This window comes from Notamacropus eugenii, chromosome 1 (assembly GCF_028372415.1).
Source record: "Notamacropus eugenii isolate mMacEug1 chromosome 1, mMacEug1.pri_v2, whole genome shotgun sequence".
Taxonomy (NCBI): domain Eukaryota; kingdom Metazoa; phylum Chordata; class Mammalia; order Diprotodontia; family Macropodidae; genus Notamacropus; species Notamacropus eugenii.
The window spans coordinates 356,613,010-356,636,613 of record NC_092872.1 but is presented as its reverse complement, the minus strand read 5'-3'; the positions used below and the strand labels follow the sequence as shown (position 1 = coordinate 356,636,613).

The following is a 23,604-nucleotide window of genomic DNA, read 5'->3' as shown; positions in this document are numbered from 1 at the left end:
CTAATGCTTATAAATTATATAAATGAAATTTTTACCAGTCCGTTGGTGTGATTGCACATATCCCATAAAGGAATCAGAGCCAGTGTCACCCGGGAACCATCTTCAGTTGGAATCTGATTTTGTCGCGTCATAACAGAAGATACTGCCCACCTGCAAGAGTGAGAAATTTACTTTATCTGGGGTGCAGGGATCTAAATGCACATCAAAGTATAACAATGTGAAAATCAAGTTTTTGTTCCCACAAATTTTCAAAGCCTTCCCGTCAAGCAAGCAAGGCAACATTTCGGCTTTTTAACACCATTTAAGTATAGGTTGAAGAAAGGGTAAAAGGAAGAAAAGAAGTAAAGGAAATCAGCAAGTGAAGAGTTGAGAAAGGATATGTTTTGTTTCCATAAAAAGGAGAACTAGAGATGGAACAGGGTATTATGAGGTTGGCATTAATGGGCCCAATAAGGTTTGCTGTGGTTCTTTATTACAAATAACATGTCATTCCTTATAAAAAGAAACTCTCTAACCTCCTTTTTAATCAAATGCTGACTTCGCATCTTATTTCAATTTCAGCCTCAATGAAAAGTAAAGTCTATTACTATTTTATGATCAGAAATCCTCTAAGAATTGCATCGTGTGGTGTACATTATTTTCTGATTACTTTGCATAGTGATTTAAGTCTTTTTGTTCAAAAAAGATGACCCTACTTTACACTAAAATATTCTACTTAAGAAGAAAAAACCTCCAGACCACCATACTAATCTTAATCTCAAGTGCCATTCGGCTATCTAAACTAATCCCCCTCCACTCCAGTTTAATGGCAATTTCTACATGGCTATTAAAATACTGATACTTATCCACTCTATTCATTATAACTTCTGAAAGAGTATCACTGTTATGATGTTTTAAATGGTCACAGCAGGCTTACTTCTTATTGAAGCATTTCCCTTACTCTCTAAGACCCCAAATTTCACGTGAAAAACCCCACCTTAGAAAACACAGCATACCAACCTGTAGTCCTCATAAGTGAAAGAATCCTTCAAGGGCAGTTTGTTGGCATTAGGATGGGTCTGGGAATTAGAAGTTTTAAGAAAGGAGAGAAAAGAAAAAAAGGGGAAAACAGAAATCAGTCAGCAGAATTTCATTATTTAGCTGCCTAACAGATCCTAACAAGAGCCAAATGAAGCAGGAGGCGTCCAGCCGTGCTACAGAGGGATCATCATGCTATTATGCTCTCATACATCACTGTCAACTTAATTTGTTGTGCCCAGCAGCCGCCATAAATCTGCTTCTTCATATTTCGAGACTGGAACCCACAGACACCACACGAAAATAAAATTTAAGGTGGACTGACTCTCCAAAAGGTAGAGAATAATTGTGCCATAAATGTCTGATCCAGTAAAAACACGAAGCTTCCAAAGTAGTATGATTGTCCTATCCCTCTCTTGCATCTTTATTCATTAATGCTCAAGTATGCATTATGAATTTATTTCAAATCTTTTCTCGTTCCAGTAAAAGGAATATTCAAAGACACTCTAATAAATTAAAAGTTACTTCATTTACCCTGACTTACATCAGTTGGAGGGAAATATTTCTGTTCCGTTCAAGTGCATTTTACATGCACACATATACCCAGAATCAAGAAAAATGCAATATCAAGAAATAATTAAACAAGATAAAAACCATATCAAAATGACAAAATATTTAGTTAAAATAAAATCTTTAAGTCTTTTAAAATTTTCTAATGCACTTTTCTGGACAAAAGAACAATTTGTGAATATCTAAAATCTAGCACTTATGAGAGTATTAAATATATGATATATTTAATATCATCTCTGCCCATCCTGCCACTCACCTCACTCTAGACCTTTCAAGCACTTTAAAACTTTGCCTCAATTAAGAAATTAAAAGCTGTAACAGTATAATTTCAATCTTCAAGTTCAATTATAGTCTGATAGACAGATTGCAGTAAGTGATCAAATGAACAAATGGTTATTTCTGAGCTACAAATGAAATTTTGCTTGGCTGTATCTTTGCACCACTGTTAATGCATGAAGCTCTATGTAGTATGCAGTTTTTACTCTTGACGCATTAGCATCACAAGTGCATGGTAATTTATCATCTCTCACTGTAATGTACTCGCTGGCACCGTGTGCAGGACAGTAGGGGATGAGGTAAAAGTGGCTCAAACCGTAAATCAATTAGAAAACAAAAGCTTGTGCTCAGTGCGCAATTTTAGGCAAATTATATATTACAAAAGGCTGCCAATTGGGTGTTAGCTCCCAGGTGCCTGCTTTCCCCCCACCCCCTCCAGTCTTCAGCCCTGTTTTAACCCTTTGAAAGAAAAAAGAACCAAAGTATAGTCACATATTCATACAAAACTAAAATTGCTATAAAAATGAAAATAAAGCAAACAAATCTCAACTCAATATGCAAAATAGCATAATGATTAGGCAAGTACCTTTCAACTGTTAACCAAGGATTGAGAAAATCTGCTAAATAAGGAAAATTCATAATCTAGCACAGTACTTTGCACACAGTAGGCACTTAAAAAAATTAAATGAAATCACTGTTGATTTAATACGTAGCTGAGACAAGCATAGGTCACTTACAGAGATACTTCTTGACATTTACATTAAAGTTGTTCTCACTGTTTGACAAGATGTAAAAATATGTGCAGCCTAGGGATAAAACTGAAGCTTTTTAATTGTATTTTTTTCAAATATGGATGATTTTTGAGGTTGAGTTTCGACAGTCTTTTATTTCTAAAAATACTTTTATATACTTAACAGTTAAACCATGGCTTTCCCATTTTATTTAGCGTACTAAAAGTGGGGAACAAGTATAATTTAAAATCTAATCAGTGACAAGTAATTTTTTAAAAATGGAACAAAAATGTTTGTATTCTCATAATGCACAAAAATAAAACTTAAAGACATTTTTGTAATGTTACAAAAATCCCATCTTTTTAAACTAAAGTAATAAGAAAGCTCAATTTTTGCTGCTTGCAAGCATTACAATATTCTTTTAAAAAGTATACTGTATACTATGCCATATGTCACAATTACTGCAAATTTTAAAAAATAGTTTTACTTATTAAGCATGACATGTTGTGGCAATTCTAAAAATTGGACCCCTGAGGGTTTTTCATGACTTATATGGAAATCTCCCTACACTCATCAATTTTTTTTTTTTAACATAACCGGGTACCATCCTGCCACAAAACAAAGGTAATTACAGGCACTATCATAATAAAAAAGAAACAAACTCCACAAAAATCAAGCAATAATGGGGGATCAGATTTGGCACAAATTCAGAAACTGTATCTCCAGAATATCTCCATGACTGGTACTTATAGAATTATTTGAAAGATTTAGCATATTTACTCCTGAAGAAAAAAATGAATTTTTACAGATTGATTTTTGTAGGGTATTACTGCTGTAAAAATACAATATTTGCATTAATATTTAGAAACAATCTCATGTAAAACTGTATGCTTATACTTAACTTTCATTTAAAAAAAGCTATTTTGCCACAGAACATGAACTTAACAGTTATATTGAGGCAAAATTTGACACCATGGATGTTGGCAAATACTTCCATTTAGAAAAGGATCTCATTACTGTGGCACTAATGCCACCTACTGGAATTATAGTAGAGTGGAGATATGTTTCTAAAGGATGCAATAATCATAGAGATGTCAGATCTTTTCTACTAAATGATTCATCTACACTAGGGCAAGACCTTCTCGGCATCATACTTAAATAACAGTAAGGTTTATAATGGCAATCAAAAAAGCTACTTGCTCAGATGCCTGTTACTGAGGAAAAAATAATTTTATCTTAAGAAAATGTAATTAATTTAAGGAAAAGGTGATTTTTTTTTTAACTTTTCAAAGATTGGGAAAAGATTTGTCCATGAAAATGATGTAACTAACCTGGGAGACTCATGGGTTATCAATAATTTTCCATTTATCTTTAAAAACCCTTAAAAATATAAACATTTCTATTCAAAATAGCTTTTATTTAAGAATTAATATTTTAACTTATGGCTTTTCACTGCTAGATATTAGTGAAAGATTAAGATAATATCTTCAAAAATCCCTAATAACTCATTTTTACAGAGACCATGATTTTCTAGAAATGTACTCAGCTCTGTCCTTCAGATACTTTTTTTTGCAAAAAAGGCATTACCTGAATATTTCTCATTCTCAAGGATAAACTCTGTCTAGGTTTTCTTTTTTCCTTGCTACTGTGGGCTATTTGGTAGCTATTCTTTGAACAAAGTTATGCATCAGAGAAAGAAAAATGTAACAGGAACATAGAAACCTCTTCCCTCTAATAATTAGTTTAGCTGTGACTATAGCTATATAATGTAAATAGCTATATACTAGAGAGCTAAAGGGGTTCATTGAATTGTTTTCATCAAAAGTCCCATTATAGGTAGGCATCAAAGACATTCCAAATGTAGGTACCAATATGTGGACAAATTTGAACCCAGAATAAATTCCCAAATACAATCCATTCAAGAGATTAAAAGAAACAATTTAAAAAGACTGAAAAACTCTAATATGTTAAAAAGATTAGTTTATTTTTTTCTTGTTTAGTGAGATAAAAATTTGAAGATGGAGAATAAAAATATGGCTCTTAAGAGTTGACAAAGCATTAGATAGAGCTTGTGGGATATTTAAAATGATTTCTTTTTTCCCCTCATTCTTTGGGTATTATTCTTTAGGACATGCAGAGATCTATCACATGTCATGTAACATAATTAACATGTTTGTGATAATTGTGACTAAAATTGTTAGATTTCAGTAAAAAGATCAAAACAAACTAAATATTACCAAATACATGTATTTTTAAAAACCTGCCATATTGGATTTTATTAGCTATGTTTAAAAAAAATCAAGACAGAGTTGGTATATTTAGTCATATTTAAGTTCTATACTGGACCACTACTGTGAATATTAAACATTTAAAAGTAATAAGAAATTTGTATTAAAACCTATGGTTTACAAATATTTGAAGATACAAAAAAATGAACAATATCCTGATTTTAAAAATTAATTTAGCATGCAGCTTCTTTTTATAGTCCCCTGATAAAAATAAAATCTCCCTAACAAACACTTAATAAAACCTGTCAATATATCTAGAAAGAAAAATGACACAAATGCATTAAGTATTAAATACCCTTGGAAAAAGTCACATATTCCATGAATTTTTGATGCACTATCTTGACATTAATGTAAAACCTTGATATTTATAATTGACAGATATTTAATAAAGTATAGGAGAAGATGGCTGCTGCACAGCGTGCAAATTTTTCAGGTTGATCAGAAATGAGCGATACAGAAATGTACTAAAACTAAACAAACAGTTAATATATGTTACGCAAAATCAGCTGCAGTTTTATTTTAAGCTCAAACAACAAAACCTCTGTGGAGAACCAAAATAAACAGAATTCATTATTATTTGAATTCCTAATTCAGAAACATCAAGGATATGAGAAACAGCTTTGAAAAGCTTTGTATAAAGAAAAAAAATATTTGAGATAAAAAAATTTCCCCTCTAAATACAATGGTGAGTGTTTCATTATTATAATTTTCAAAAGAAGGCTGTTTGAACTAAAGAGATGATTAATTGAGGGGAAAGGAATCTGGTTGTTTTCAACTCTAAATGATCTGAGACATGGCATGTGTCTCAAAATTATATATATATATATATATATATATATATATATGTATATGTACATATATATATAGTTACATAATATTCATCTCTTTTTACACTGATTTTCTAAGGATCCCAAGTTCCTACTATCTCTGAATAAACAATAATGGGCAATAAGGAAAACTTATTTCCAAAAGGAAAACTGTTCCCTTAGTGCAGAATAACAGTTTTGACTTTAGTTAAATCCTAAATATTTCTTGAAGAATTTTATGAATTAATTGTCACAGGATTCACATAATGTGGATATTTCAGAAAAACACAGGTGCTAGTCTACCAAACCATCCAATCAACAAGCATTTATTAAGTACTCAATGTTTGCCAGGCCCAGTGCTAGGTGCCGGGGATACAAATACAATGAATGAAACAATTCCTATTCCCAAGGCACTTACTTATTAAAGTGTAAGGATGTTCAAAAGTAGTTTTAGAAATAACACATTAGTTCTAGTTTAATTTATAAAGCACAATATTGTATGGATAAGTTTTCTAATTAAAAGTGATAATATTTCTTTGTCACACTACACCACAGTACATCATTTTGTCACACTACACACTACTAATTAAGTCTAGCCTTCATTATGATCATAAGAACATAGATGGAGAGCTAAAAGGGACCATAAAGGTCATCTAGTCTACCCCATCATTTTATAGGTGAAGGAAGTTAAGTGACTTGTTTGTTCATGATCTTTAAAAAAGAAGGTAAAGATGAACTATGCTTGGAGATTTTTCAGTGGGTAAGTGGATCTAACTGTAAGGATGGCTCAATTTCTCCTAAATTTAAAGGATTAAAGCAGTCAGAGATAGGGTCATTGAACCTTGATTTTGGGCCTAATTGGATGTATATAAGTTATAAGAAGTTCAGAAGCCTACCCCATCTAGAACAGGCAGAAAGGTATCTGGTATTTCTTCACTATTCAATAAAATCCTGATATGCATGGTCTTAAAGATAGCAACTATATGACACTGTCTCTGCTCAATCTTACAGTTTCCTGGCTCAAATGATCTTTGAGCACATCTCAGACAGTCTGCAGAGAGTGGGCGCGGAAAAAGGCAGCATGAACTGACTCAGAGTGTCGTCCACCCACCCAGCAAAGATGAAAAGAGCCTCCTCCAAGTCAATATATAGTAATGTTCTAATCACATGGGAGAAAGCATGGGAAAAATAATGAGATTAAAAAAATAGGGGCACTGCTGATGGAAACTGAAAGAAAAGAGTGGGATAAAGAATGAGAACACATATAAAGAAAATTGATGATTGAAAGGACAGCGAAAAAATAGTAGGTAGAGGAATTAGGAATGAAGTTAAGGGAGGAAACTGACTAGGGTAAGAGAGGAGAAAATGCAAATTACATAAAGCTAAGAGAGTTTTTTTTACATTCCTAGATGGAGGACAGTTAAAAGAAGAAATGGAAATAGAGAAGTGAAAGCGATTACTACTAAAAGATTCAACGAATTGTATTTATGCTTTTATGTTTTATTCCTTAATTAGATCTGCCATGACTAGATACAATGGTAATCAAGAACTATATTTCTATTCTATAAATTTAGTTCAATAAAACATTTATTAAATGCCTACTATGTATAAGCATTGTGTAAGGTACTAGAAGAGAAAGACATTTTTTTAAAAAGCTCAGATTTTTATAAGCACCACAAAACAAGAATTTCCATAACATAGTACAATAAAAAAGATGTTTGTACATGAAACTGCAAATCTATTTTGCACAACTTCCTATTCCTTTCAGATATACAACAAAACTATCATGTAAATTTTCCACCCACCCCCACCCTTGCCCTAGAGTTGGCTGCTATTTGACACAAATAGGCATACATGTGTAAAATTAATATAATTAAAATTAAAATAAGTATGCAAAATTATTCTGTACATCTAGTTACTGTTTCTCTGCATGCCAATAGCATCTTTCTTTATGTGTCTTTTGTAGTTAATCTGGGTATTTATAATAGACAAAATAATTTAATTTGCTCATTAAAGTTGTTCTTATAGCAACATTGCTATTACTGTATGCAGTGTTTTCTTGGTTCTGCTCAATTCACCCTTTATTATTCTGTGCAAGTCTTGCCATGTTTTTCTAAAATCATTGAGCTCATTGCTTCTTATGATGCAGTAGTATTCCATCACAAGCATAAATCACAACTTGTTCAGCCACTCCTCAGTTGATGGGCATCGCTGCAATTTCTAGTTCTTTGCCACCAAGTACAGAGTTGCTATAAACATTTTAGAAAATATAGGTTCTTTTCCTTTTTTCCTAAACATCTTTGGAAATAGTCCATTTGCTGGTATAGGTTAGGTAGTTTAATAACTCTTCGGGCATAATTCTAGACTGCTCTCCAAAATGATTGGATTATTTTATAATTCTACCAACAATGAATTAGTGTGCCAATTTTCCCACATCCTCTCCAACATTTGTCACTGTCCCCTTCTATCATTTTAGTCAATTTGGTAGGTGTAAAATGATATCTCAAGGTTCTTTGAATCTGCATTTCTTTAATCAGCAATAATTTACAGTATTTATTTTATTTGACTATAAATTGTTTGGGTTTTTTTGTTGGAAAACTGCCTGTTCATATCCTTTGACCATTTATCAACTGGAGAATGACTCACATTCTTATACATTTGACAAATTTCTTTATGTATTTTAGATATGAGACTTTTATCTGATAAACTGTCCATAAAAATTATCTTTTGTATAAAGTCTAAATTTGATCTTAATCCTTAATCTCCCCATTTTACTAACCTTGTTTCTTATTGTAGCCTAACTAATATTATTAGTATTCCCTTGCACTTTCCTGTTGCCATTTCTTTTCCAATTTTCTTTCAGCATTTAATTTTATTTAATTTTTTTCTCAAAAAAATTTTTTTTAATTTTTTGAGTTCTAAATTCTCTTCCTTCATTCCTCCCTCCTTGAGAAGGCAAGCAATTTGATATAGATAATATATGTGCAGTTGTGCAAAACAATTCCATATTAGTCATGCTGCAAAAGAAAATGGAGACAAGAAAAAGAAAATAAAAGATATGCTTCAGTCTGCATTTAGACGTCATCAATTCTTTCACTGAAAGTGGCCAGCATTTTTTATTGTCTTTCAGAATTGTCTTAGATTATTGTATTGCTGAAAAATTGCGAAGTCATTCACAGTTCATCATTGTACAGTATTGCTTTTACTATGTACAGTGTTCTGGTTCTGCGTATTTCACTTTGTATCAGTTCATGTAAGTCTTCCCGTATTTTTCGGAAAGTATTCTACCCATCATTTCTTATAGCACAGTAGTATTCTATCAAAATCATATACCACAAGTTATTCAGCCACCTTAGTTGATTAGTATCCCCTCAGTTTCCAATTCTTTGCCACCACAAAAAGAGCTACTATAAATAATCATATGTTCTTTTTCCTTCTTCTTTCATTTCTTTGGAATACAGACCTAGTAGTGGTATTCCTGGGTCAAAAGGTATGTAGTTTTATAGCCCTTTGGGCATAGTCAAAATTGTTATCCAGAAAGATTAAATTAGTTCACAACTCTACCAACAATGTATTAGGGGCAGCTAGGTGGTTCAGGGGACAGAGCACCAGTGCAGGAGTTAGGAGGACCTGAGCTCAAATCTCACCTCACGCACTTGACACTCACTAGCTTTGTGACCTTGGGCAAGTCACTTAACCCCACCTGCCTCATCCTGGGTCACCTCCAGTCATCCTGATGAACATCTGGTCACTGGATTCAAATGGTTCTGGAGGAGAAGTGAGGCTGGTGACCTGCACAGCCCTCCCTCACTCAAAACAAAGTCAAGTGCAAGTCATGTCATTATTTCTGTGATGGCATAGTCTTCTTCAGCAATGAAGGACAAACACACATATAAATTACAAAATGATTTTTTCACTATAATCCGATGAAGTAGGCAGAACAAGTAATATTTTTCAGAAAGATGATATATTTTATAGCAGCCACTCAGTTTTGTATACTATTTGACCATAAGGTGACTTAAACTAGTCCATTTTGTGACTTCCATTATGTGCTGAGGTAGTTTTTTCCGGCTCCAGAAGGCTCTAATTTGGGGGGAGGTTTTCTTCATATAAAGCCTAAATTTGCTTCTGAAACTTCTAGCCATTCATTGTTCCAGCTTCTGTCCTCTGTAGCCAAGCAAAACAAGTCTAATTATAGCCCTGCAGATACATGAAGACAGCAATTGTTCCTCCTCTATTCCGCTCTACACCCAAAAGCCTTCTCTCCAGGCTAACCATCCTTAATTCCTTCAACCAAATCTTATACAGTATGATCTTGAGGTTTCACCATCCTGGTCATCCTCCTGAGATAAGTTTATACTAAAATATTGTACCCAGAGGCAAACAGAATGTTCCTGTTGTGGTCTGACAGTGTCAAAATACAACAAGACTATAGCTAATCTTGTCCTAAAAATTATGCTAAATGAAATTCTGAAAGCTTACTTGGCTACTGTATCTCAATGATGACTCATACTGAACTTGAAGCCCCATAAAGCCCCTACTTCTTTCTCAGACAAAATGTTTAGCCAAGATTCCCCCCCAACTTATACTTGTGAAGTTGATTTTTGGAACCCAAACATAAAATTTTACACTTATTTCATTTGATGATTTGGCCTAGTGTTCTAGAATATAAAGATATTTTTGGAACTTTCACCCAATGTTAACAATCCTTTCTAGCATACATATGTAAATATATAACACATGTGTTTATCCAACTGAATGTAAGCTCCTTGAGAACAGGGACTATTTATGTTTCTGCACACTCAGTGCCTAGCACCCAGTATGTGCTTTTCACACTTGAATTAAATATCTGTCATCTGAGAGGCTGATAAGTATGCCAACAATACCTTTAATTGAAGTCACTGACAAAAATGGTTAATAACACAAGATCAGGCACAGATCTTACCAAACCATTGATAGACTCATCTTTGGGCTTAGCCAATCAGTCCTGCGTCCACCTACCTACATTACTGTCTAGTTTGCACCTCCATCTTATTCACATAAAGGCATGAGGCTCTGTCAAACTTTGCTAAAATCTAGATAAACTATATCTACAGCATTCACTTGATTAGTAACCCTGTCAAAAAAAGGAAATAAGGCTAATTTTACACGATCTGATGAAGTTATGCTGGCTCACTATGATCACTTCTTTTTTCTAGATGTTCAGTAATTATCCCTTTAAAAATGTCCTAGAATTTTGCTAGGAATAAAATCAAGCTTACTGGCTTGCTTATCATTTGAAGATCATGTTCTTTTCTTTCCTTATATGTGTACAATATCTATCCATTTCAGACAACAAGAAACATGCTTCTTATACTTCATTTTCATCTTTAAGCAAACATGTTTGTTGGGCATTTTTATATGTAAGAAATACTTTCATTTTATTGTTAATGGTTAGAACATAAGCAATCAACAAGCATTTTTTAGATGCTTTCTATGTGCAAGGCACTGCTAATAGCAAAGGTTACGAATAAATGCAAAAACATGGTCCCTGATCTTAAGGAGCTCACATTTTAATGCAAAAAATTATACATGATATATGTAAGTTAAGTAATTTTCATCTACTGTGTTGGGGGCATGAGTGGTAGGAAGGATAAGGTATCAGGAAAGATAGAGGGTGAGATCTGAGCTGAGTCTTGAGGAAAGCCAGGAAGCAGAGCTGAGGAAGGAGAACATTCTAAGCATGGAGGAAAGGCAAGGAAAAGCACAGCTAGGAGATAGACTGAAGTGCTAGAGGAATAACAAGTAACAGTACAGTAAGAGTACAGGGAGAAGAGTAAAAAAGTGGGAAAGTAGGAAGGGACCAAGTTTCAAAAGGCTTTAAAAGCCAAAATAGAGCATTTTACATTTGATCCAGGTGATTAAAAGATGACTCTGGAATTTAGAGTACAGATAGGGGAATAGGGGAGTTGATACGATCAGACCTGTACTTGACAAAGATCAACTTGCCAAGCTGAGGTGGATTGGAGTTGGGAGATCCCTGAGACAGAACAACCAGAAGACTATTGCAACAGTCTGACTATGAAGTGATGAGGATCTGCAATAAGGTGGTGGCTGGTGATGCTGTCAAGACTTGGCAACAGACAGAATCTGTGCAGGCTGTGTGAGTTGAGGATGGTACCACTTGAGAATTTGAGTATTGGTCAAGTTATATCTGCTTGTCTGCTTCAGGAATTTCAAAAAGATTTTTAAAATTGAATGTTTTTTGATTTTGCTAAATAAGCTAAAAAGTTCTGATGATGATTCTGCATTCATTTTTTTAAAAAGTTCTGTTGTCTGTTTTTATGCTACTTTTCCATGCTCCACACAGAAGTCTTCCTTGGTATTAAGGAAAAGGTATGCAAAATGAACCAGCACATTGATATGCTGATGTACACTTCATTCCATATCCACAGTCCCCAAACCTCTCTATCCAGAAGAGGGAGGTGAATTTCATTTTTCTCATTTTTCCAAAATGGGTTACAATTTATACTATGACTGAAGTTAGAAATGTACATCTAAATCTAAAGCATCCATTTAAAGAAAACCAGGATGAACCACAGACATCAGAATCTTTGGGCTGTACTCTTTTTTCCCCAAGAAACAATGACTTTTTAAAAAAATCTGTGGGGTGACTCTGAGAGCATCTTGTCCAACCTGTATGCAAACAGTAACCCTCTTCACAAAATCATCTAACAGCAGCTATCAAGTTTCTATCCAAAGGCTTCTGGGAAGAAGGAACTCATGACCTCCTGAGGCAGGCTATTCTCCTTTACATCTGTGTTTTTGCAAAGGCTATACCTCAGGCCTGCAAAGTCTTCCCTTCTCACATTCACCTCTTAGAATCCCTAACTCTCTTCAAGGTTTAGTTTCAGTGCCACATCCTACAGGCAGCCTTTTTTGATCTCCCTAGTTAGTGGTTTCTCTCTTCCCTAGATATTATTATTTTTTAATGTCTTGTATTTACTTACCAGTATATACAGTTTGTTCCCCCTTACCCCAGTAAAATGTAAGTTCCTCGGGGTCAGAGGCTGTTTCATTTTTGTCTTTGTATCTCTAGTGATTAGCATGTAATAGGCACTGAATAAATTGCTGACAGCTCTAATTATTAGTTTTTCCTTAAATTGAACTGATATCTAACTCTCAGTAATGTCAAACCCTCTATCCCCTCCCTGCCCACTTCATCTACCCTCAGGAATCAAGCTGAATAAAATAAAATCCTTTCATTACACATTGTTGCTTAATCATTTTCAGTTGCATCTGACTTTTTGTGAACCTTTTTGGGATTTTCTTGCTGGAGTGGTTTGTCATTTCCTTCTCCAGTTCATTTTACAGATGAGGAAACTGAGGCCCAGGGTCACTAATAAGTAAGCTAGTAAGCATCTGAGGCTGGATTTGAACTTAGGCCTTCTTGAAACCAGGTTCAGCACTCTATCCATTATTCCACCAAGCTGTCCTTCTTTACATGGCAATCCTTCAAATGAAGACAGCTGTTCAGTACTGTCAGTCCTTCCCCCAATCTTTTCTTCTCCAAGACAAACATTTCCAGATCCTTCAACCAATTCCAGTTTATACTTTCTTCAACATTCTGGCCACTTTCTGTTTGACTTGACCCAATTTGTCAATATCCTTCCTAAAATGTGGCACCTAAAATGTATGTAATCTGATCAGGATAGGGTATAGCAGCAGGTCCATCACTTTCTTCATTTGGCATACTATTTTGGCTGCCTTATTTTGTCTTATTACTGAATATTGTTGTCTTAATAATGAACTTGCATTCCACTAAAATATCAAGTCTTTTTTTATGTTAAAAAGTACTGCCACTAAATACTCTATATAGAAAGCTAAATCTATATTCAATGTGTTCGATGGAAAAATAAAGATTGAATTAAAGCAAGGGTCAAGAATTTGTATACAGTATATTGTAACCCTGAATGAAACCCAAAATACTCATATCTCAATAGACACAAACTGGGATGCCATTCTGATAACAGTAAATACAGGTTCACAGTTGTGTAAAATAGGTTCCAACTGTCTAGGATTTTGTGTGCAATCTTTTCTTTACCATTATAGCAGTGGTTGTAAGCAGTTACACAAGATTCAACAAAACTGCTCTACTCTTTAAAGTGGGTCTTATGCAATGTAATAGCCCTATTTGTAATTCATCCATTTTAGACATGACTTGAATGAAAATGTGCCTACTATCATTTTAACAGATGCTCATACGAAAGACCAATTCAGGTTTAGGACAGTGGTGGAACAAAATATCACTTTGAAACAGATGAGTCTCAAACTGTCTCCTGAACTCTATATTCACATCTGTATGTTATACTGGTGGCTCATACAACCCACACTTCCCCCCGCAAAAGAAACCTTTTCACACCTCTGACAGTGGTTCTATCACATCCATTGAGTTTCCCGTGTTCAATACCTTGATGCTGTCATTGATTTTTCCCCTTCTTTCAGCTCTCCTAACTACTCAGCTATCAAATGCTGTCAATTCTACTGCCAAAATCTCTCTCCCATTCATTTCCTCATGGACACTGTCCTTATGTTACCATTCAAGACTACTGTAATAGCCTTCTAACATCCCATTTCTTCTCTCTTTCCTCCAATCCTTCTTAATATCACTGTCAGAATTATCTTCCTTATAAGTATACATCAACTTCTCTTCTCAAGTCATTAAAAGTTTCCTATTGTGTGTGTTCATCCTTCATTGCCAAAGAAGACCATGCCATCACAGAAATAATGACATGACTTGCACCTGACTTTGTTATAAGTGAGGGAGGGCTGTGCAGGTCACCAGCCTCACTTCTCCTCCAGAGCCATCTGAATCCAGTGACCAGATATTCATCAGGATGACTGGAGATGACCCAGGATGAGGCAATTGGGGTTAAGTGACTTGCCCAAATTCACATAGCCAGTGAGTGTCAAGTATGTGAGGTGAGATTTGAACTCAGGTCCTCCTGATTCCTGCACTGGTGCTCTTTCCACTGCACCACCCAGCTGCTCCCTAAAAGTTTCCTATAAACTGATTGTATAAAATTCAAAGCTCTTCACAATCTAGCATCATCACACACAACCAACAATTATTTTATACTATTCCCTTCTTTGTGAACTCTATATACTTCAGTCAAAAATGGATTACTTACTGTCTCCTCTATAGGCCCTGTGCTTTTTCACTTTCATATCCTTGACCATGGTGTTCTCTGTACTTATTATGGTTGAACTATCTTGCCTTTAAGTCTCCTTCCAACTGTGGAATCCCCTCATCCACATTTTGAATTCCTCCTCATATTTTAAAGTCCAACCTAAATATCACCTTCTCTATAAAGCGTTCCCTGACTCTCCTAGTAGTAATGACCTTTCCATTCTTGATTCTTACAGAACGGATCATAACAGACATTATTTAAGATTACAGTTACTTGCGTATATAATATAGCCCCTATAAGACTAAGTCCACAAAAGTCCATGAGTAGTAGTTCATTTAAACTGTATTTCCCTCAGCAACAAAGATAGCAATCTACACTCAGCAGTAACTTAAATCAATGCTTATAGAATTCTTAATTAGCAACAAACTGACCCCAAAAGTCAATAAATTGTATTTACTTCTTTGTAATTAAAAACATAATTGTTGATTGTTGCTTTTGTTCACTTTTAATAATAATATATAACAGTAATAAATTAATTTAATAAACATATCAGAGAAAAATGTACTTTTTACACTGTCAATATAATATTTAGTTGAGGATAGAGTGCTCTAATGCCAGTAATAAACTTCTTAGAGAGATTCTTGGTTAACATTAACAACCAAGGTTTGTCATGTCTGGACAACATGCTCTCTTAGGTCCCTCCCAGTTCTAAAATTCCTTGACGTCTGACATTTCTTTCTGCCGCTCTTAAGAAGTTTATCTTAAAACCTCTTGGTCATGATAAATTTAAAATTCTATCATGAGTATAGTATATGTTATTCAATGGTAATTAATGACAAAAACTACTGGAGTACATATAATCATAATTCTTTCATAGATGCATTTTTTTCTTCCATAAAGTCACAGTAAACAGAATGGTAAGCACAATCATTATCAACTTTTATAAGAATGGTAGCATAAAAATTAGCCTAGAAGTAATAACCTACAGCAATATGGTACTTTTTTGTTGTCATTCTTGTTGCCTCAGTATATTAAGTTAAAACAGTTCCTGATAAAGTCTTTGGAAATTGGCTGAATTATTCCAGCTATCATGGTAGAGTCCAAAGATCAGACAGACTTAGAAGTTATAGACATTCTCACTAGACATAAAAAAAAAACTGTTGCTTTTTAAAAAAATTTCTCCTGCAGGGTGACAACTAATATGTAGATATATGCCCAAATGTTTACAAGCACAATGTCTTGTGAGCAGTATTACTCAGCCTCCTCTTAAAAAAAGGCATGATGTATGTCTCTTTCTTTGGTCACTTGCTTTCTGGAATGAGAACAGGTTAAGGGATACTCAATAATAAATTTAATTGTACTAGTTTTACAAATAAATTGTTTACAATGCTGACAGGTTAGAGTTTTCTTCTTTACAAAAAACCTTGGATATAAACTTGGTAATGCTGAAAATGCTTGGTGTATCTTAGTGATTAAAAAATGCAACAAGGTTATTTTTAAAGGAAATTACAGTCTTTAGTAGGGAGGCCAGTGATCATCAAAATTTAACTCTGAAAAGAAGCAATCTTTACAAACTTTGATTTTTGAAACCATCAGAAGATGAGTTAGTGTAATGCAACTCAGAGCTTGAAATCTAGGCAAATCTTTTCATTTTATAGATCAGGAAACACAGGCCCAAAGAAGCTATGATTCCCTCAAGGTCATACAGGTAATATCAGTCAGGATGTGAAAGCAGGTACTTTTGTATGTATTTACAAATCCTTATCTGGGACCAGAATAAAATAAACAGATCCAAAAGAACAATATGTCCAATAGCTGCAATAATGCCAATGCAGGGGTGGGAGGGAGGAATAACTAAAAGGTTAAACTTTGATTATTCCAACTCTGGTTAATTATCCAATCTTGGTCCTAAAAGAATCAATTAACAAATATTATAGGTGCCTCTTGCCTTTGCACAGGTTGTTTTCCATGCCTGGAAATGTTTTTCCCCTCATTTCTACTTCTGACAATCCTATTTTCCTTAAAAGTTTAGTTCAAGCATTATTTCCTTTAAGACGTCTTTTCTGATTCCCCCAATTTTAATGCCTTTATACCCCAAATCACTTTTCTTAGCTTGTATTTACTTATCTGTGAATGTCTTCCCCCACCAAAAAGATAAGTTCCAAGAAGGAAGACACTATTTCACTTTTGTCTTTGTATTCACAGTACCTACTAGTTTCTAGCAAATAACAGCTTACTAAATGTTTGCCTGCTTGCTTGTTAACATAATGAAACATACTTCCTATTTCTTAATATAGAAGTGAGAGTCCAAGGGGAGAATATCGATACATTGTAAGATGCCATTCATTGCATTAGTTTGTTTATTCTTGACTGTTTTTCTTTGTTACAAGGCAATATTCAATGCCAGGGGTTGAGGGAATCAACAACCTTTAAAAATTCTTTTCTCATTTTCTTTTAAAAATTCTTTTTTCATTTTATGAATAAGGCATAATAGAATAGAATAAGACTATTTTTAAAGAAATATACTATTCTACAAAAATGACACAGCCATACATTCTCTTGATTTAATGCTTTCCCAAAAAGTTCTTCAAAAAAAGTGGAATTTACTTACAATTGCCTAGAAATAGTTTCCCAAAGTCTAATCAATTTGAGGATAAATTACCAATTAAAAGATACTCTAAATCTCTTTAAGTAGTTTCCATGAGATAGTTACTATATCGGTAATGATCTGTCCTCAAATCAAAACCCTGGCCTCCCAGTTCCTCAACTTCACTCCAACTCAATCAGAGTTGGGATCTTACAAGGCATGAGTGGAAACTGGGCAAAGAGGCAAAAGAATTTGGGATCTTATCACTGACAACTATTCTGAGTCCATGATCCAGAACACTGAAATTTCTTGGATAACAACTACCTATCCTTTCACCTCTTCCTTAATATGCCCGATACTCACTCCTGGTCATATTTTTTGTCCTCACCACTTCTAATCATCCCATACTTCTTTGCTCTCTTGGTCCATCACTCCTGATGCCCTCTCATTCTTCTCACTTTGTTGCTTTTGCCCTATCAATGACCAACTCAACGATATAATGTCCTCTACCCTTAAATCCTTTGTCCCCAAGTCCTATTAATACACCTGCCTTGAAAGATTCCAGTCCTGTTATCTCCATTATTCGTATTCTCTATTTCTTATTCAACTGCTGCTGAATGCCACTGGAGGAAGTCACACAACTATCATGATCAAGCTTACTAAAGATTTATTTGATCTAATTATAAAATTGGACCGTGCTGATGAAAAGCAATCCTTTTATTCTACACTGGTATAATATCTAATGCACTACTCACAACGGCTATTTCAGAGTTTCTCTTTTCAAGCCCCCTTAACACAAGAGATGACAGAAACAGGATTCAAAAGGACCATGACAAACTAGAATATTGGGCTGAATCTAGTAAGATGAAATTCAATGAGGATAAATATCAAGTCTTGAACTTGGGTACAAAAAAATAATTTCACAATGTTTAGCTGAATTGAATATATAGAATGACAATGGATTTTACAAAAGTTTGTTGTTGTTCATTCGTTTCAGATGAGTCTGACTCTTTGTGACCCCATTTAGGGTTTTCTTGGCAAGGACACTGGAGCAGTTTGCCATTTCCTTTTCTGGCTCAATTTATAGATAAGGAAACTGAGGCAAACAGCGTTAAGTGACTTGCCCTAGGTCACATAGCTAGTAAGTATCTGAGGTTGGATTTGAACTCAATTCCTTCTGACTCTAGGGTGGCACTCTATCCACTCACCTAGCAAACCTCCTAACCACTGGAATGTACTTCCTCAAAATATGGTGAGTTTCTCATAAGTTTTAGAGTAGAGGCTCAAAAATTAGCAGTCATATATATTCTCATGGTGACTCCTTCACTTATGGATTGGACTAGATAGTCCCTGAGATCCCTTTCAACTCAGATTCCAAGACCCTGTAATACAACCTGTACCAATCTGTCTTCCCTCTCAGTGGAAAGAGTAGAGAAGTCTGGCTTTCCAGGGAAAAGAGGTTATCAGTGGTGAACTCCCTATTCTCCTTTATTTTATTCCTTATCAACCATCTACACCATCTTTTTGCCTTTTTTCCTTCTTTGTTTCACTCTCTAATAAAGATTCCTTCTTGCTAAAGGCCAGCTCCTATACTTGTGCCCTTGATGCCATCTCTTATATTCTACTCTAAGGCTTCAATCATTTTTTCTCATCCTAAATTTTGCCTTTTATACTGGCTCCTTCTCTATTGCCTACATACATACCAAGTCTCCACTGTCCTTAAAAATACCGTCAGAGCTTCAAACTATCATTCTATATCTTTTCTTCTTTTTACAACAAAACTCCTAGATAAGTCATCTATACGTACTGTCTCACCATCCTCTATTTCAAAGTTAATGTTTCCAGAACAGAACTTACTATCTTTCCCCCTAAAACTGTCTTCTTCCAAATATTTTTAAGGCAGTATCATCATTCCAGTTATCCAGATTCACAATATCATTCTTTTTTTAAATTACCTATTTTTCTGAATCTGCAAGAATCAGCCTTCTCTCCATAACTCATCCCTCCCCCATCATCCCAATTGAGAATGAAAGAAGAGCAAAACTATTGAAACAAACATTGGCTATGTCCAAAAATAAAAGGTCTCATTCTTCATGTTTCTTCAAGAATAAAAGGTCTCATTCTGCACTCCGCATGTTTCTTTTTTTAATCCTCTGGAATTATGGTTGGTGACTACACTGAAAAGAGTTTCTAATTCTTTCCAAGTCATCTGTCCCTACCATAATGTTGTCATTGGATAAACTGTTCTCCTGGTTGATCACTCTGCATCTGTTCATTTAAGTCTTCCAAATTTCTTTGAAAGCATCTCCTCTGTAATTTCTTAAAGAATAATATTCCATAACATTTATATACCATAACTTGTTTATCCATTCTTCCATTTAGGGACTTCTCTTTCTTTTCCACCTCAAAAAAACCTATATTTTTGCATATCCTTAGAGCTTGTTTTGCTTAAGTTGGATCTCACCCTTAAACTACTCTCCCCACTATTAACCCTTTTTTTCTTCTCCCATTTTCCTGTGTAATGAGATGCACTTTTGTGCATGTGTGTATATTATTCCCTTCTTTGAACAGTTCATTTGAGAGTCAGGCTCACGTCAGCTGCTCCCCTGGCACCCATTCCTCTTTGCTTGTAGAGATGCCTACTTGTATGCCTTGATTATGTGGGATAATTTCCCCCTAACTCTCCCTTCCTAGTATATTCTTCTTCATTCTCTTTCTATTCTTCCCTTAAGACCATCAAGTCATGCCAGAACCCTTCCTAGGTATCTGTCTAATTAGACTGTCTTTATGAAATCTGATGACAGGGTTCAATGAGGTGCATGTTTCATCTTACATCAGAATATAAGCAATTTATCCTTGTTTAGTCTTTTATGATTGTTTATATTTACTCTTGTTTCTCTTAACTGTGTTTGAACTTCAAAATTTCTACACAAACTGGTTCAAAGTTTCTCTGATCTTGTCACCAGAAATGCTTGGAACTCTTCTATTTCATGAAAAATTACTGTATTTAGTTTTGTGTCCTTTGCTTTCTGGAGATGGTATTCTAAGCTTTCTGGTCCTTGACAATGGTGGCTGCTAAATTGTGGGAGATCCTGACTGTGACTCATTGGTACTTGGAATTTTTTCTCTTACAAGATTTTTTTTTCTTTGACCTGGAAGCTCTGGATTTTAGATATAAAGTTCATGGTAATTTTCACAGGATGGTGACTAGTGGATTCCTTCCATTTTCACTTTACTCCCTGGTTCTAAGAGCTCTGGGCAATTTTCTTTCAAGATTTCTTAAAAGTCTATATCTACATATGCTCTTTGATCATGAGTTTTAGGTAAACCAACGATTCTTAGTTCTCTGCTGTTTTCCAGGTCTGGTTTTGTTTCTTTGTTCTTGCTATGAGACACCTTATATTTCAATTCTTTTAGTCTTTTGACTTTGTCTTACTATTTATTAATGCCTCATAGAATTAGTGGCTCTTAGTTGGTCCATTCTGATTTCTGCAGAGTTTGTTACTTGAGTAAAGTTATGTAAATCAATTCTTTCTTCCATAGCTCTCATTTCTTTTCCATTTTTTCCCCCTCTAGGGCTCTCATTTCACTAACAGAAACATTTTTAAACTCTTGCTTTATTTCTTCCAAGGAGTCTAGTTGAATTTTCACTTACACACTGTTCTTCTTTAGGCTTTTGTCTGTAGATATTTTTAAGTCATTTTCTTCTTTTAGGTTTGTGTCTTGGGCCTCCCTGTCACCATAACAGTTTTTCATGGTGGGACTTTTTTGTCTTGTTCATTCTTCCAGCCTACTTTCTGACTTTGAATTTGATTTTAGAAGTTAATTCCCTTTCCTGAACATCCATTATTTTTATCTCTCTCTCTCTCTCTCTCTCCTCTGTCTCTCTCCCTCCCTCTTTCCCTCTCCTCCTTCTTCTCTCTCTCCATTATTCACCACCTTCTTTCTCAAACTATGTTTCTTTTGATTTGAACTGGTGTCATGAGAAAATATAGAGGATAATGATATTTTCTCATTTAAAGTACTTAATAAGAAGTTATGTAGGTAAGAAAATAAGCTCAAGTTCATCTGTTTTGCTTGTCATTTTATCCTGGGGCCACCATACCCAGACAGACAATTTAACAAACACACACCAGTACACACAAATGTAAGAAAGTCCTAGAGCAACAGATCCAGTACATGGGGTAGATTTTTGTGAAGAATTTATGGGAGGCCATGGATAAAAATTGTAACTAATAGAAAATACAGATAGGTTATGACTTCCTTCCTTTTGTCTTTGTATTCCTACTGCTTTGCATTAAATTGATGGTTAATAATAACAATATAACTAAGAGACTACTACATACAAGGTATTATTTTAGGCTCTGGGAATAAAAATACAAAAATAAGACAATCTCTGGTCTTATAATTCATTGCCAATTCATTTAAAAGACAACAATATTTTGTAGTCAAATTAGTATGGAGAATGTTAACCTATCAAGGTAAACTTTATCAAGGGTACTTTGCCTGAATTTTAAAAATCTTCTTGAATGTTACCATCCCAGTTTTATTTTACATTCCTCTTTTTTCAAGTTCTCTAAGAATACTTTCTAATCACCATTCCTTTGCTCTCCCTATTCCTGCCTGCCACTTGATCTTTTTCTCTATAATTAAAGGTCCAGCTCATATAACATCTTCTCCATGAAGTTTCCCTGGTCCTCCAAGACAGAAGTAATCAATCTTTCCTTTTGGGGGGCTACCAAAGTGCTTCATATCTTTCTTACTATATCTCCACACCATATCCTGTTGTATATTTGTATACAATGAATCACTGACTCATTTAAAGTTAGAGCTAGAAGGAATTCTAGAGATGATCCAGATCAATTGTATTATTTTAGAGATGGAGAAACTGAGAGCAATAAAGGTAGTGACTTGCTCAAGATCAGACACTTGAATCTCATGGGGGTAAGGACTATATCTTATTCTTTTTAAAATTACCTACAGTTCCTAGTATTGGGTTTGTTAAAGTAGGCACTAAAGCAGTTTTTGAATGTGAGTAGAATGAATATTTCATTTTATACATTTTTTTCTTAATTCTCACCACATTGGTTGCCCATACTTATCAATATAGGGGGAAAATAGAGAACTTACTCTAAATATGATATATGCTGATAAATTTGCTTGTGGCAGAGATAGGATTTTTGAATCAAATTTTATTAAATATCTATGATTCTACCTCTTTAGTGATAAAATACACAATAAAGTTTAGGATAAACCTAAGATTACTTATACTATAGAGGCCATTGTAGAAGGAAATTTATATCTAAGCATTCAGTCTCCTGAAAAATGAAAAAAAATTTGCTTTGCCATCTGGAATCTCATACACCTATGAAATAGCAACATTTTCCTTCCAACACTGGTTTTTCTAGATCATTGATTTTGTCACTTAAGAAACTCTACTCTCAGTTAAATGAACATTATTTCCCTATTTAGTATTTAGTGTCTCAATCAAATTCAGAAATAATGAGTCAACTCTCCAATTTATTCAACCTCTCCTAAAAAAATTAAGTTGGAATATAATCGCTCATATTCTCTGCTCATATTAGAACAGTGCCAAACATGGTAACCATTCAATAAATGACTGAATGAGATTACGACCCTAAGTGGAATGTCTCTCCACTTCTCATTCACGATCTAATTCTAAATCCTACCTTTTCTCCCAAGACACTTCCACCTGAAGCTTTCCCCAACAACTTCTACCCCAGTGATCTTTTCCATCTCAGTTCTTCTAGTATACTTATAGACAGCAATACACCACTGAGCATTAATTATGTATCATTTAAATTCCTTTTTAATTGTTTTTTGATATATGTTAGCTCTGTTATTTTAGCTAGATTATGAGATTTTTGAAGGCAGGAGTCAATCCTTACACTTTTCTCATGTCTCTCAGAAATTACCACCAGGATTGAGCACAAACTGTGGTTTATGATTAGCAAATCATATGTATGCATTCAGTTATTAAGACATATTCAAAGTGATTAGAGGAAGTCCCATAGTCTCTTGACCTTCCTTGATTTACAAATTTAATCTGGAGATTAAAATGAAAGCTACCTTACATCTACCTTGCAGATCAGTCTAGATACTTATGCCTTATAAATAAATTTCTTGTGAAAACTAGAA

The 23,604-nt window shown here is 34.4% G+C and overlaps 1 protein-coding gene across 2 annotated transcripts in view; it reads right to left on the bottom strand.

The window, feature by feature from the left end:
* The window catches only part of SETD3 (SET domain containing 3, actin N3(tau)-histidine methyltransferase), a 127,263-nt gene that overhangs the window by 20,054 nt on the left and 83,605 nt on the right, over positions 1–23,604 (bottom strand). For both annotated transcript variants that reach the window (XM_072630266.1, XM_072630267.1), the window contains 2 exons: positions 1,000–1,058; positions 36–150 (listed from right to left, as the gene is read on the bottom strand). In XM_072630266.1, the coding sequence (XP_072486367.1) occupies positions 36–150; positions 1,000–1,058 (174 nt within the window). The remainder of the gene's footprint in view (positions 1–35; positions 151–999; positions 1,059–23,604) is intronic.